Source organism: Vipera berus (assembly GCF_964194415.1).
Source record: "Vipera berus genome assembly, chromosome: Z".
Lineage (NCBI taxonomy): Eukaryota > Metazoa > Chordata > Lepidosauria > Squamata > Viperidae > Vipera > Vipera berus.
In genome coordinates, this window is record NC_138205.1 from 80,367,731 (window position 1) to 80,383,506 (window position 15,776).

At 38.1% G+C, this 15,776-nt stretch overlaps 1 protein-coding gene across 2 annotated transcripts in view; it reads right to left on the reverse strand.

Annotated features, from left to right (window-relative positions):
• NEK11 (NIMA related kinase 11) overlaps positions 1–15,776 on the reverse strand; it is a 95,758-nt gene that overhangs the window by 25,100 nt on the left and 54,882 nt on the right. For both annotated transcript variants that reach the window (XM_081345180.1, XM_081345181.1), the window contains exons 9-11: positions 15,640–15,759; positions 12,928–13,021; positions 12,091–12,229 (exon numbers count right to left, since the gene is read on the reverse strand). In XM_081345180.1, coding sequence (XP_081201306.1) covers positions 12,091–12,229; positions 12,928–13,021; positions 15,640–15,759 — 353 coding nt within the window. The remainder of the gene's footprint in view (positions 1–12,090; positions 12,230–12,927; positions 13,022–15,639; positions 15,760–15,776) is intronic.

Sequence of the window (15,776 nt, forward strand, 5' to 3'; positions counted from 1 at the left end):
AGCCATTTCTTCAGCCCGCTGGCCAAGAGCCGGCAGCGCAGGATTGGGCTGTGGACCATAGGTTGGGAACCTCTGGTTTAAATGGAGTATCATTTCCAAGTATTGATAATGTCTGAAGTAAAAAAAAGCATCATAGGTAAGATATTCATCTTAATTAGAAAAATTATAGCCAATAGTGATAAATGCAATTTATCCCATTTTAATGTGCATTTAATATGATTCCAGAGAGGCACATAGTTTTGTATTTGTATTTGTCAATATGACCCCCAAATATTTCACCTTTTTCTTAACCCTAAAACCGGACTTTTTAGTCAATATATCACAGTCTTGTGGGATCATATTCTTAATAAGCATTTTTGGTTTCTGTTTGTTTATTTTAAAACCCACTAAAACTCCAAACTCGTTTAATTTCCTCATTAAATATTCTATATTATTTTGGGGTCTTGCAAGAATATAACCAAATCATTAACAAATACCTCAATTTATAAACTTCCTTCTTGATACTTATATCTGCTATTTTCTCATCTTGCCTTATATCTCTATTCAAAACTTCCAACACCAAAATAAACAAGGGAGCGAGGGACATCCTTTATCCTTTTGAATTACACATGAATTGCTTAAATCACAATTAATAATTTTTGCTTGCTGTGACATATAATCAGCCTTAGCTCCCTGAATAAAATTCTCTTCAAAGTCCATTTCTTCCAGAACTGTAAGCATAAAAGCCCAGTTTAGATGGTCAAAGGCCTTCTCTGCATCTAAGCTGCCTACTTTCCATTTTGGTATTGTAAATATTCAATAACATTCAAAACTGTGCTCATGTTGTCCCTTAACTGTATTTTTGGCAAAAAACCAGACTGATCTTCATGAATATATGCCTGGAAGACCTTCTTTAATTTTTCTACCAAAACATAGTCTTTGTTTAATAATGAGTTTGGTCTGTAATTCTCTATCTTCTTAACATCTTGATCTTCCTTCGGTAGTAACACAATGGTATTTGTATCTTTCCCCCATGTAATATATTGTTCATTATATCCTTTAGTAGCTGAAGAAGCTGAAACATTTATAATATTGGCTTGTAAGGCCATCTAGACCTCGAGCTTTAAGTGATTTCATTTTTTTAATAGCTTTTGATATTTCAAAGGTACTTGCTGGGTCATTCATAAGTTGTCTCTGAGTTTGTGAGTTAGGCAACTGTTGTCTTAATAAATATTCATCTATTTTAGACATATCTAACTTCTGCATTTTATACAAATTGGAATAAAAATTATGAGGTTTTCTTATAAGCTTATTATCTGTTATTACATTGTTGCCTTCACAAATTTTCTTGATCATTCTGTTTTCCCTTTCCTTTCTTAATTTATATGCCAACCATCTTCCTGGTTTGTTTGCAAACTCAAAGTGTCTTTGCTTCACATAATTCAGTTTTATTTCTATTTCTTGAACTGTTAACATAGACAACTGTTGCTGTAATAGTTTGATTTGATGTAAAATTTTAGAGTCCTTAAGTGTCTTTTACAGTCAGAGGCCTTTCCAGAAGGCTCTGACTGCAAAATGCAGGCCAGAGGTCCATTCAGCTGCAGAATGAAGCTTCTCCTTCAGCCACAGAAGAAGTGACTAGGTGGGGCTGTCAGGTGACAGCCTGTTAGGTGAGTGGAAAAAACATCCCCTGAAAATAAGACCTGGTGCCTCTTTTGGAGGAAAAATAAAATAAGACCAGGTGTTTTTTCAGGGAAATATGGTATTAATGTATTTTAATCTAACTGATGGATTGAATGGTCACAGAGAATTCCCCCTTCACAGAGAATTCCCCCTTCATTTCTTGATTTTACTCTCACAAAAGAGAAAATCAATAGAAGGAAATATTTATAGCCCAGGGTTGAACTGTGAGGTGCTCCTGATGATGTTATCTATTTTGGTAATGAGACATCTGCAAGAATACAATCAAGCTCAGGAACACCAAGGACTTCACAAGAGAATAGGATTAAAAATGTGTCAACAACTGATTGTGATTACACTAAAACAGTATAAATCAAAGAATATCATGTATAAAGATGTGTAGCAGGAAATTAATTCTTCTCATGCCTTAAAGCAAAATGGAATTTGTTACAAGTTGTTCTACTATCTGTTGCCAAACTCTTCCTCCCAACCCTAAATAAATAATTTTTTAAATGGCTATGGGTATTACAGGCGCTTATGCAATCATGAATACTAAATGTCTCCTAACCCAGTCTTCTATGTATTTTAAAGGAATTGCATTTGGAGCACTCCCTAAGTATGGCTCCAACTGCCACTCATCCACTTTTGCAGGTAAAATATAAACTAAAGGCATTTGATTGTTGAATTTTATTAAGTTATCTATGAATTAATAAATCAAGGCACTTTCTTTGAACAACTGTAAAAGCTCATTTTATCCTTGCTTTAGGCTAGCTTCTGAATTCTGTGCTGAGCCTGGATGTTGATTTTGTGGACAATATATGCACTGAGCTACTGAAGTGAATAGAAATGACAGCATGTCAAGGTTTCCTGGCAGCTGCAAAGCACTCTTGCTTAGCAGTAGATAACTTGAGAACAGTTGGATTCTGCAGTCATGGTTTGACTTGGTTTCAGTCCGAGGGGAGTTAAAATTGTTGGAAATTTTCTGAAAAGAATAAATCTCCATAACTCAGCTGCCTGATATAGTAAGAAATGATCCTCTGTTAATATAAATAGCCTCATTACATTTTCTATTAGCATATATTCATCTGCACTTAATAAATTATTTTTTCCATTTTAGACAGCCCTGGGTGGTATATGTATCATTTTGCATATTTGCTGATTTGTTCCTGTCAGCTTAGTTTTTGACCCTGACCTCTTACATTTCCTCTCAAGAACAAAAGTGAGTCATATTAAAGAGAGTTGGAGTGCAAATATACTTCGAGGGAAAATGTTAGGTAGGCGATAGAGCGAAGAGCCAAGTCCAATAATAATAAATCATTATGTTTGAGCAACTCTAGGCTGTGTGATCAAATGACACCTTTTATTTCTTGTTGGAAGATAAATATTTATTGGTTAGAAATAATGCGTTTATGCTACAGTAAAAAAACCTACCTAATATTCTGCACCTACTGTAAGTTAAATTATAGTGCTGTGCAAATATATTCCACAGTAGTATTTCAAAATGCATGGAAACAAATATGGAGCATTCGGTTCAAACTCTTAAAGCAGATACTTCTTTTTCTAGGCTTGAGTAGTAGCTATAGAAATACTAGTTTCCGAAGCATTTCTTTTCAAGAATTTGCACAATTCACCTAACTCTAATAGGATGTTGTCTCAAAATCTGGAGACAATCACAGAAGATACTTATTGCCTCTATGTTTATATTACCTCTTGCCCAGTTTTGTAGGAAAACAGCCAAAATCAGACAGAACTTGAATATTACTCAAGTTTCATGTTCCTATTTATTTGCATTTTTTCTCCTTGTGTCCTAAGTTTTCATTTATTTTGATCCCTATACTCCAATCAGCATGAATATTTACTTAAGTGGTCTACTGGAAACAATGTGATATGGCTAAAAGAATTTATATCTCAATTAAATTTTGATGTACACTTGATAAGGTGTAGTTCATGATTACCAAATTAGCAAGAGCCACGTCGAAGCCTGGTTTCGAACATCGACCTACTTTTTCAGGAAAACACAAGCTTTTTTAAATTAAATTGCCATGAGTTCTAGCTCCTGATGCATTGATGAACCAGGAAATTTGGATGGTTGCCAATGGGTCAGTGTGCTTCCTCTTTTCACTGCAAATATTCTTGCATCTTTACCTTTGTGAAAAATGTCCAGTAACTGCTTAATAGCTGCTATAATCTACCTTCCCTGCTCTATTGCCTCATCCTTATTTTTCATTTCTTCAAATAAATAAGTTATCTAGTATCATTTCAGTATGGAAAGTAGGAGCCAAGTTGTACAAGGATAATGTTGCTATCAAATAAAGGTCTCCAAACTTCTAAGCAGAATGGTCAGCTGAGCAGCATATCCACAACCATATTGGCTAGCAATTCTGCAAGTTATGATTTCATCACATCTAGAGGAATAATGTTTGTTTTTACTGATTTTTTTTATTATTGACTTCTAATAATCTATGCTCAGATATTTGGATGAACAGATGTACATGTGTGCGATATAAACATATTTATATAGTCACAGCGGGGAAAAATGGCCAGAATGGAATTGGGAATATACAACATATTCTTAACATCAAGCTTTTCTTTAGAATAAAACATATATTATTTTCGTTAACATTTGAGCTGTATAAATACATTTCTGCAAATAAGCAAAGGAAAACTTGTATGACCAATTAAGATAGTGTTTCTAAACAATTTGCATCACTGGATGAAGGCAATTAACATAAAATACAAATACAAAATCAATCTAAAACCCACCACATCACATCATATGACATCACATCACACAACATTTATTTAGTTCATACTGTATATCCTCTCACAGTAGATCTGAGAGCAGGAAATAAAATGTTCTATGAATTTAAAAAAAATTAAACATAAGATATGAATCATAAAACAATAAAGTCTAGTAAGTGAAGTTTATTCCACTTGTTGCCTTTTCCTACTGCCCAGACCACCCTAACCCTAAACCTAACAAGAAGCCCTTATTCTTTTTGTCTCCCTTCCTGCTTCTGTTGAATAAAGCAATATATGAATGCACATAAAAAAGTATAAGCCCTCTGTTATTCAGCCATGTCTGCCATTTTGAAGCTAATGACGGCTGCTATAGATACTTGCAATCTTTGCACATTCTGAAGCATATTTTCTCCCTTCAAATCCAAAGTGCTGCCCAGCCCTGATAGTTTGGTAACAATTTTGCGAGGAATTCTAGGTTCCCATGTCTTTGAGAAGGATACAAGTAATTTGATTGATTTTGTGCCATCAAAATGATATTGACTCTTAGGTGCTACATAGTTTTTTGGGGGGATGTCCCCAATCTAGTCCTACAGTAGTGGCCAAAATTGTGGAAACCGTTTGGGAAAAGTGTACAGTAGAAATCCCACCTTTGGTTAAGTTTCCACCAATTTTTCTTCTCATTTCTTTATAACTGTAGCCTTGTTCACTTAATAATACTATTTTACATCGCTTTCTGGGCAACTAGTCAACTCTTTGCACCATTTCTTTAATTTTATTACGTTTTACAAGCTCACTAAATGAAAGGGGGAAAAAAAACCAACCAACTTGATAGCGCTCACATAACACACTGACAAATGTCCTCCTCCCAGCTTCAATACATGACATCAATAACTGAATCCTACTGTGATCTGATTGGCTCATTGCCAAAACAAGATGACACCTGATTGGCTCTCTAAATACTCATGCTCATTGGCTACAATCAGATGAAGGAAAGCTACCTGATATCAACCTAAACAAGTTGTGCTTCCTTTTTCTGGTTATTTGGCTATAACTTTTCATAGAATACAGTACAGATAATTGAACAAACTATGTTGCATTACATTCTTGATTAAATTATCTTTCCATTGATATATAATTTTATGGTACTACTCCCAAAAAAAGTGGTATTAGCCATCAAACCTCAAAAATATACTTTTCCCAAAAGGTTTCCACAATTTTGGCCACTACTGTACAGGTCTTCCAACAGTCCCTGGTCACTGTAATTGAATCCACCTGCTTTTTCTTGAGATATACGAGGTACCTACTTCTTCATAGAAACCTGAAGTAAAAATAGCAGGAAAGCCAAGCCAAGCATATTGCCAGTATATTAATCTCTGTCTGTAGCATAGATTGGCAAAAATCCATAAAATGACAGAAGTCCCTAATCTATGTACCTCTGGATAAAGTGCTATACTGCATATCAAAATGAATACATGTGATTCTACTGAAAGCAATTTACCCCTAGGAAATCAAACTCTCACATAACAAAATATTTTTTCTTATATAAATTAAGCAGTAGAAACTGTTATATTATTTCAGATTGTGTTTTATTGATCTGCAGCTATGGAAATTCAGTCTAAGTGTTTCTTACCTGGACAATTCCCATTGTGCTATTGATAAAAAATAAAACAAAGTTATCAAAGCACACTCCTCAATTAACTGCTTTCCACTTTATTTACTCTTATGCCTGCCTATTCAATATTTGTTTTGGGAACAGTTTCTTAGTATTTTAGGACACATAGGCATTATCAAGTAAGGAAGATGAATTAGGTAATACAATTTTATTTGTTATACTCCAGATTTTATAAAAGTATCAAAAAATATTAAATATATCTGCTGTGATATTAAAATCACAGTTAATCACTTTAGATTAACATAAAGCAGACAATAAATTTTTCCATCAAATAATAGCTATAGATTTTCCTTGCAGCATTTGAAAGCTACACAAAGCGATTACCTGTGTATAACTTTCACATAAAAGAAACACATAGCACCAAACACATGCTATATTTTCATAAAGAGATCATTGTAATGCAATATTATAAGGATAGACTGGGAGAGAGTTGGATACACTGCAATCACAAGCTGTTGCAGTTCTTGAAGTCCTTTGTGATTTCTAGACCCTTTTCTAATAGACATAATCTCCATTTTAGATAAAATAGCAAGTTCCTGTATGAATATCTCAGCCACATCTTTTTCTTTGGTGTCAACTTTTTGAGGGTAATCTACTTCTGATTTCTTATCTGTATCCATTTACTCAGCTGGGTCCAAAATTAGTTTATGTCTGATTAAGAAATCCTTGTTTTTTATATGGAATTCAGCTTGAACATTTGCTCTTGATAAGTATCACTCCTTCATCCCATCAGAAGACCATATTGTCAGTGTTGAGTTATTAAAAAAGATAGTTTCTAGACCCTTTTCTAATCATGTCTAAGTATTTGCCTCCCAAATATTTTGATAAAGGAAACACAAAGTGTATGTTTTAAGTCCTAAAGCAATTTAAAAACAAAATAGGCCCCAAAGTCCTATGCCTGCAAATTCTGATGTCAACCCTTTCCGTGTTCATAATGCAGCCTTTGCCAGTTTGCATAATTGCCCAACTTTCTGCAACTCTCAGAAGATCCCAAAAGTTAAATGTGGCCCCCCAAAACAAAAAATTGTTAACTTCTTTCATATTAGATTGAAAGTTTTAAAACAGAACACAATGTCAGTTAAATGGTTGCTCAGCAAAGTGTCTTAGACTTAGCCTAGTTTTTAATAAAGTTTCTTAATAGTCTATAGAATTTTGTTTCTACTGTTTAATTTATGCCAAAGGAGTTGCAGTCCAGCACTGAAGCAATAGATATATTATGCACTAGTTAATTTCATAGACTGACTCCTTTATGGACAATTATCAACTGGAAATCTATGGGTGTCCTATTGATCTTTAATTGATTGACTGCTTCAGACCTCCAGCACTATGAAAAATATACTTGATATACACATAAGATTAATTATTTCACATAGAGGAGGCTTCTGGTTTGCCACGCAGCCACTATGGATGGCTGGGAGACTTGCTCTCTCTCCCCCGTCCAGTTTCGCATCGCTGGGGGGGCCTGAAAAGGGCTGAAAGTTGCCCCGAAGAGGCGACCAGCGAGGAGGGGCGCTCGATGGATCGCGGGAGAGCCGCAACTCTCCTGTTAGATCTGGCAATCCCTCCAAACCAGCAGACGAAAGGAGCAGCCATTATGGCTCCACCAGGCAACTCTTAAAGCAACGCAGAAGTGACTGGGTGAGATCTACCTCTTTTACACCCAAATTATTTTTGGTACCTCCTTAAGCTGCTAAGCATTCTCCCCCTGTGTTGAGGGAAGGGAGATTTTAGCCCTTCCTCCAGAAAGAGCAGCAAGTAAATACCCAGGGGCATTTTAAACGTTGAAAAAGTAACTGAATCCCAATTGGAACTTTATTTCTCAAAGCCTGTGGACTGAAAGATTTTTTATTTTTTATTTTTCATTATTTACTTCTGTTGAAAATCTGGGTTTTTTCTTATAAAATGAAAAAAGAAAAACTGAAAAGATTGAAATAACTTTGGGACTCAAAGGGAAACTTTAAAAGGGGCCTGGCTGACTGCCCAGGGAAGTAGATAAGATACATAACCTTGAGAACCTGGAAACAACAGCTGTGAAAGGCTTTGTGTTCCCTACCTAGAGAAAAAAAATCTCTCTTTTGGATTTTTTAAGTGTAAAGCCTTTAGCTTAAAATAACAATATGGAAGAAGACCAGGAACAAAATTTCCTTATAGATGAAGATCAACAAACTCTCTATATCTTGAAAACACTAATTCAAATTCTTACTACAACCAATGAAATACTAAGAGGCTATGGAAAGGAACAAGAAGACAGCCCAGATATGAAAGCCCAAACTTTGACCACAACTAAAGAATCATGTATACAAAATACAACAGAAAAAATGAAACATTCAAGTACTATGACAGAAGAATCTACTATTCAACAAATATTGATATTTGAAAATCCAGAAAATACATCAACAACTTGGAAAAAGGAAAAGGTTTCTTATACAACTCTGAAGGAACTAGAGAATCTAGAAAAAGAACAGATGGATGAGAAGATAAACAATTCAGAACAACCACGTTGATATGGAAGAATAGAGATGACCCACTAAACCTACAAGTCCTGTCAAAAAAAATGGCAACCAGATGGTTTTGCCAATATCAATTAATATAATGATATTACAAGGAGATTGGTTCGATGACCCAAAAACAAGGACATGGAAGATGATTTGTCAAAGGAAAAAAGCCAGAGTAAGACTCAAGAAGAATGGAGTTTCGACCATCTTATTGAAATCTAAAACAGAATGTACTTAAATAGATAAGATGTGTATGTTGAATACAAGACATTGTTATGAACTGAGATAAAGAAAAAAATTTGGTCATTAAAATTTAGCAGTATAAATACTAATAGCTAATTTGAATATTGATTTGTGCATAAAGATCATGCAAAGGTGAATAATGTAGTTAAGCTAAAACATTGTTGAAAGTAATAAATAGGTCTATATGGAACGTTAAAAATGAAAATTATTAGTTTAAGCAAGAGATAGCAGATACAAAGAGGAAGGATAAAAAAATTTTGATTACTAAAAAAAAAGCTGAAAACTAGCAACAAGGAAGGATATCATATTGTATCCTTAATTTGTTGACATAGAGGGTGAAAAGTTAAGTAGACGGGATGCGTATTTTGAATATTAGATTTTGTGAGGAATGGTAATAGATGAATTGGGAGTATATTAAAAATCTTGGGAATGATAAATATCAAACGTTAAATCTAAATGTTAGTGGAAATTGAAACTGAAAAATCTATTAGGTCATTGATTGTCTAAAAGATTGTACGTTAAAACAACTAGAATATGTGTAAACTAAAAACTATGGATATATGTAGAAAGTTATTTTCTATGTAATTGATAGGATAAAACTTGTCTTTTAATTTACAAATAGACAGTATATGTGAAGGGAAAAAGAGAGGAAATGTTTATGGTAGCAATCTGAAATCTGTACTAATGATACCTGTATGTAATTGAATTACTACTACTCAGCCACCACGTTGCTTTTCAAATATGTGAATGTAATATTAGAAAATCAATACAATTTGTAAATAATAAAAAAAGAAAATGTGTGGACTTCAACTCCCAGAATCCTTTGCTGGCTGAGGAATTCTGGGAATTGAAGTCCACACATCTTCAAGTTGCACAGGTTGAGAAACACTGCTCTAAAAAAAAAGAATTATTTCACATAAAAATGCATATGGGTCTAATTGCGGCCCCTGACCCGGCGCAGATCCCAATGGGCTCCATGGTTCTCCGCGGAGCTCCGGGAGATGAAGCGTCGGAGACGGGGCCTAGAGAGCGTTTGGAGGTCCAGCCGATCTGAATCCGACCGATTGCGACTAAGAACCCATATTAGGTCTTATCTCGCAGCGATGAGGGTAGCGAGATCTAATTACTTCGCTGCCCTCATCGCGTCCGCAGATAATCGCCTGGCCGCCCTGTTTAGGGTGGCCCGCTCCCTCCTTAATCAGGAGGTGAGTGGGGAACCCTTGCAGGGGCGTGCCGAGGAATTTAGTCAACATCTGTTGGACAAAATCGCTCGGATTCGGACCGGTTTGGACTCCGACTGGGCAGTATCGGACGATCAGGACACGAGCGGTCTTGTCAATGTCACCTGGGAGGAGTTCGATCCTGTGACTCCGGAGGAAGTGGACAGGATCATGGGGAGGCTGAGCTCCACCACATGTTTATTGGACCCGTGCCCTTCCTGGCTGGTTTATGCAGCCCGGGAGGGGACACGAGGCTGGTTCCAGGCGGTTATATCTGCCTCTTTGAGTGAGGGTAGTTTTCCCGCCGCCTTGAAAGAGGCGGTGGTGAGACCTCTCCTCAAGAAGCCTGCCTTGGACCCGGCTATTTTGAATAACTTTCGTCCGGTCTCCAACCTTCGCTTTCTTGCGAAGGTTGTTGAGAGTGTGGTGGCGCATCAGCTCCCTCTGGTCCTGGATGAAGCGGATTATCTAGACCCGTACCAATCGGGCTTCAGGCCCGGGTACAGCACGGAGACGGCATTGGTCGCGCTGGTGAATGATCTCTGGAGGGCCCGGGACAGGGGATATTCCTCTGTTCTAGTCCTATTAGACCTCTCAGCGGCTTTCGATACCATCGACCATGGTATCCTGCTGCGGCGTCTCAGGGGATTGGGAGTGGGAGGCACGGTTCTTCAGTGGTTCTCCTCCTATCTCCTGGGACGCTCGCAGTCGGTGTTGGCAGGGGGGCAGAGGTCAACCGCGAGGCCTCTCGCTTGTGGAGTTCCTCAGGGGTCGGTCCTCTCGCCTCTCCTGTTCAACATCTACATGAAACCGCTGGGTGAGATCATTCGTGGTTTTGGAGTTGGGTATCATCAGTATGCCGATGATACCCAACTTTTCATTTCGACCCCAAACCACCCCAGTGATGCCCTCGATGTGATGTCCCGGTGCCTGGAGGCGGTCTGGGTCTGGATGGGGAGGAACAGGCTTCGACTCAACCCTGACAAGACTGAGTGGCTGTGCGTACCGGCATCTCGGGATATTCAGGATATCCCACCCCTCATTATGGGGGGTGAGTCATTATCTCCTGTAGATAGGGCTCGCAACTTGGGAGTCCTCCTAGATTCACAACTCTCCTTAGAAGACCATATTGTAGCTGTGACTAGGGGGGCGTTCGCCCAGGTTCGCCTGGTGCGCCAGTTGCGGCCCTATCTAGACCGGGATGCCTTGCGTACGGTCACTCATGCGCTCGTGACCTCTCGTCTTGATTACTGCAACGCTCTCTACATGGGGCTACCCTTGAAGACCACTCGGAGGCTCCAACTGGTACAGAATGCAGCCGCGAGAGTTGTACTGGGAGTCTCCCGATACTCCCATGTCACACCTTTACTCCGCGAGCTGCATTGGTTGCCAGTTGTCTTCCAGGTGAGGTTCAAGGTGTTGGTAATGACCTACAAAGCCCTTCATGGCATGGGTCCAGAATACCTTGGGGAGCACCTGCAGCCGGCGTCAACTTCCCTCCGCCCAGTACGCTCCCACAGAGAGGGCCTCCTCAGGGTGCCACCGGTCAAAGAATGCCGACTGGTGGCCCCCAGGGGGAGAGCGTTCTCTGTGGGTGCACCGGATTTATGGAACCATCTTTCGGTTGAGCTCCGGATGGTGCCCGATCTCCGCTCCTTCCGGCGCGATCTTAAAACTTATCTCTTTAAACAAGCTGGCCTGGCCTGATGGGACGGGGTGGGATTTTTATAAACGACTTTAATTTTAAATTTAAATTTGTATTAATTTATGGGCATTGTTTAATCATGTTTTAATAATAATTTTAATTTTTGTATCTAGTTTTTATGTATTGCCCTGTTCACCGCCCTGAGTCCCTAGGGAGAAGGGCGGTATACAAATTAAATAAATAAATAAATAAATAAATAAATAAATAAATAAATAAATAAATAATTATTTTAGACCAATTGCTTCATTTTTCTTAGATACTTAAAATTTGGTTTATTTTCCTTACAAAAGTTAGTTGCATCTCATAATATTTTAATGAGACAGAGAAATGATAATATATACTTATAGTTCTTACCATGCTCTGTTGGATCAGATTCATGCAGTCTGCCTACTGTATCACTGTTCCTTTGGTTACTGCATCCTATGGAAAAATAGTCCAGTGCAATGACAGGCTGAGATTTAATGAGGTGTTCTGAACTGTCTTGATCAGTTTCCTTATTTGAAGCAATTAAAAAAAGACAAAAGTAGGATCATAATTTGGCCATAACTTAATATATTCTGATTAGAACAAATGGGATTTTCTATGAAGAATGGCTTTTTTTTAAAAAAAAAAAATCTTATGAGTTTTTTTTAAACACATAAAGCTAATGGAACCCCAAAATCAGTAAAACTATTTATGTCACATCAAATCAGGTTTTTGGAATTAGATTAATATAGTATTTTCTTAGGAACATTTTAGGAGAAAATGAGAATTTTTATAGGAGGAAGCACACTGTTTAGGAAAAACTAAATTAGTATAATTAACAAATAATGTTAGCCACATATGGTAGGTTTCACTTGTGCAAAATAGTAAACTATAAAGTGATCCCAAAATAATTTAGAATATTGGCTTTATTATATTCATTAAACTGAGATATAATATGCATAAACATAATTCATTTTCAGTTAGTTTTAAATTAATTTGTTTTAGCTACTTTCATAAATGAGTTTAAAGTATATAGTGGTTTTATAAATTTAGGACTAAAGACTATTATAATTTATACTCTTAAATATTTTTTTGAAAACTCACATATACAAGATTAATTACTACTTTCTCTACTATCTCAACTATCCATACTATGAATAAGATAAAATATTATGGAAATTCACTATAAATTTTTAGAAAAGTGAAAAGAGTAGAATCAATACTTACATGAAGTACATCTATATTAATTTGGTGAAAATTACGGGATCTAAGTTCTTGCATTCTTTTAAGATTTTCCTGATATTTTTCTTCAGCCAACTGTCTGAATGGAGAATACTGGTATCAATTGCAAATTGTAGCATCAAACAAATGATTTAAAAAAAACATTTATTGTGCAATAATGTAATGTAAATTGGCATGACAAAGAAATATAAGTACATTGATCTGTTAATTCTGAAATCTAGCAGAATGACTTGCCCTTGGCCCATGCATGGAGTCTGTTCCCCTCAGGCACCTGATGCACATTGGCCTTGCCTTGGGCTGGCACCGCCAGCAGCTCGCATAGGCCCATTAGACTGCCACCCAGAGCTGCAAGCCTGCCCAGCACAAAGGAGGTGAAGCAGCCAGCTAGGAAGCTTGAGTAGAGATGGTAGACCGTACCCATGCCCAGCAAGCAAAAGGCCATCCCCAGGCCCAGCCAAGATTGCATGACTCCTCCCCAATCTCTATTGGGGCTGAGCAGCCATGGTGCCAATGGGGATCTGGCTTTTCCCATTCGGGGTGGCCTTTTGCTGGCCCTGGACATGCTCTACCACCTCTATTCGGGGCTTCCTAGCCCAGGGGTCTCCAACTTGACAACTTTATAACTGGTGGACTTCAACTCCCAGAATTCCTCAGCCAGCATATCTGCAAAGAACAGTTGGCTGAGGAATTCTGGGTGTCGAAGTCCACAAGTTGTAAAGTTGTCAAGGTTGGAGACCCTTGTCCTAGCCAACCGCTTTGCCTCCTTCATGCTGGATGGGGCCTGCAGCTCTAGGCCGTGGCCTAATGGACCTGCATGAGCGGCTGACGGCCAAGGCTGAGGCAAGTACCAAGGTGCACAAGGGGAATTTATTTATTTATTTATTTATTTATTTTATTTTATTTGTATACCGCCCTTCTCCCGAAGGACTCAGGGCGGTGAACAGGGACATAAATATCAAAATGCCCAAATACAGAAATTGAAAACAAATTAAACCCTAGTGCCCAAATGCAGAAGATAAATTACATTAAAACAATAATTAAAACAAAACCCATCAGACCAGGCCGGATTGTTCAAACAGATAGGTTTTTAGGTCGCATCGGAAGGAGCGAAGGTCGGGAGCCATCCGGAGCTCAACCGGTAAACGGTTCCACAGGTCAGGCGCACCCACAGAGAACGCCCTCCCCCTGGGGGTCACCAGACGGCATTCTCCGAATGGCGGCACCCTGAGGAGGCCCTCTCTGTGGGAGAGCACTGGGCGGAGGGAAGTTGATGCTGGTCGCAGGTGCTCCCTAAGGTACTCCAGACCCATGCCATGTAGGGCTTTGTAGGTCATAACCAGTACCTTGAATCTCACCCGGAAGGCAACTGGAAGCCAATGCAGCTCACGGAGCAGAGGTGTAATATGGGAGTATCGGGAGACCCCCAACACAACTCACACGGCTGCATTCTGCACCAGTTGGAGCCTCCGAGTGGTTCTCAAGGGCAGCCCCATGTAGAGAGTGTTGCAGTAGTCTAATCGAGAGGTCACGAGAGCATGAGTGACTGTACGTAAGGCATCACGGTCTAGATAGGGCCGTAACTGGTGCACCAGGCGTAACTGGGCGAAGGCTCCCCTAGTCACAGTTAATATATGATCTTCTAAAGAGAGCTGTGAATCTAGGAGAACTCCCAAGTTGCGAGCTCTATCTACGGGAGGTAATAACTCACCTCCCATAGTGAGAGATGGAATGATCTGAGTTTCCCGAGATGCTGGTACGTACAGCCACTCCGTCTTGTTAGGGAATGCACTCCACCCACGGGCCATTCCCCTACCCAAAATCTAAGGACAGGACATGATCTTTAGGACATAAAAGTATTAACCCAACACCCTCTTCAGACTAGCAAAAGACACAAAAACCCACCTCATTGCACAACCCAGAAACATTTCCACTTCAAAGTCTCAGAGCCCCATAAAGATGCATCTACTCACTCAACAATTTTGTCAGCTGTCCTGAACTACATACTATTTTTGTTTCTGCTCATCATCAATAAACTGAAACCTTCTTTCCTAAACAGCCTCCATTTTATTTCCAGCATCTTAGCCTCCATTTTATTTCCAGTGTCTTATTTCCAGCTGGGAACTGAACCTGATTTTTCTTTCAAAACCTTAGTCTCGCATTAACTGAATTTTGGATCACATTAAAGGCAACTTGGTATCAGTTTATAATTTGGTCTAAATTAAATACTCCATTATTCAAATTTAAAATAATTATGACATACCTGTAGTTCTAATAAAATTGGCTTTAATCATAAATATGCACAAATTCTATATATTTTACAATTTTACAAGTTGTTATTTTTGCCCTATTTCTCCCATTTATAGGGCTTTGAAATATCTATGCAAGCAAATAGACAGAAAACTGCATGATACTGTGTAGTCATAATAACTGTCCAAACAAGTGGTAACAGTGATGAAAAAAGTATTCTGAAAGCAACTAAATAGTTATTCCACTAATTATATCGGTATCTGAGGGACCCAAAGGACTAGAATACTGTAATAAATAACTTCTCTATTAGGTTCCTTTTTCAGAATTAGAAAGCAAAATAGATACTATATATATAATTTACAAGAGGGAAATATAATGGTTGAGTATAACAAATCAACACTTTTTGATTATAAATACTTTTGATAAAATTATAAATAAGCGTTTACTTACTTAAGTTTCTGTGCTGTTTGATCAGCTAAATTTAATTTCCGCAATCGCATACGTTCACGTGGTGTCATTTTCTGCACTTCAGATATAGCTCTCAGAGTTTGAAGGTGTACCTTTTTGTGTCTAAAATTGAGAAAAAA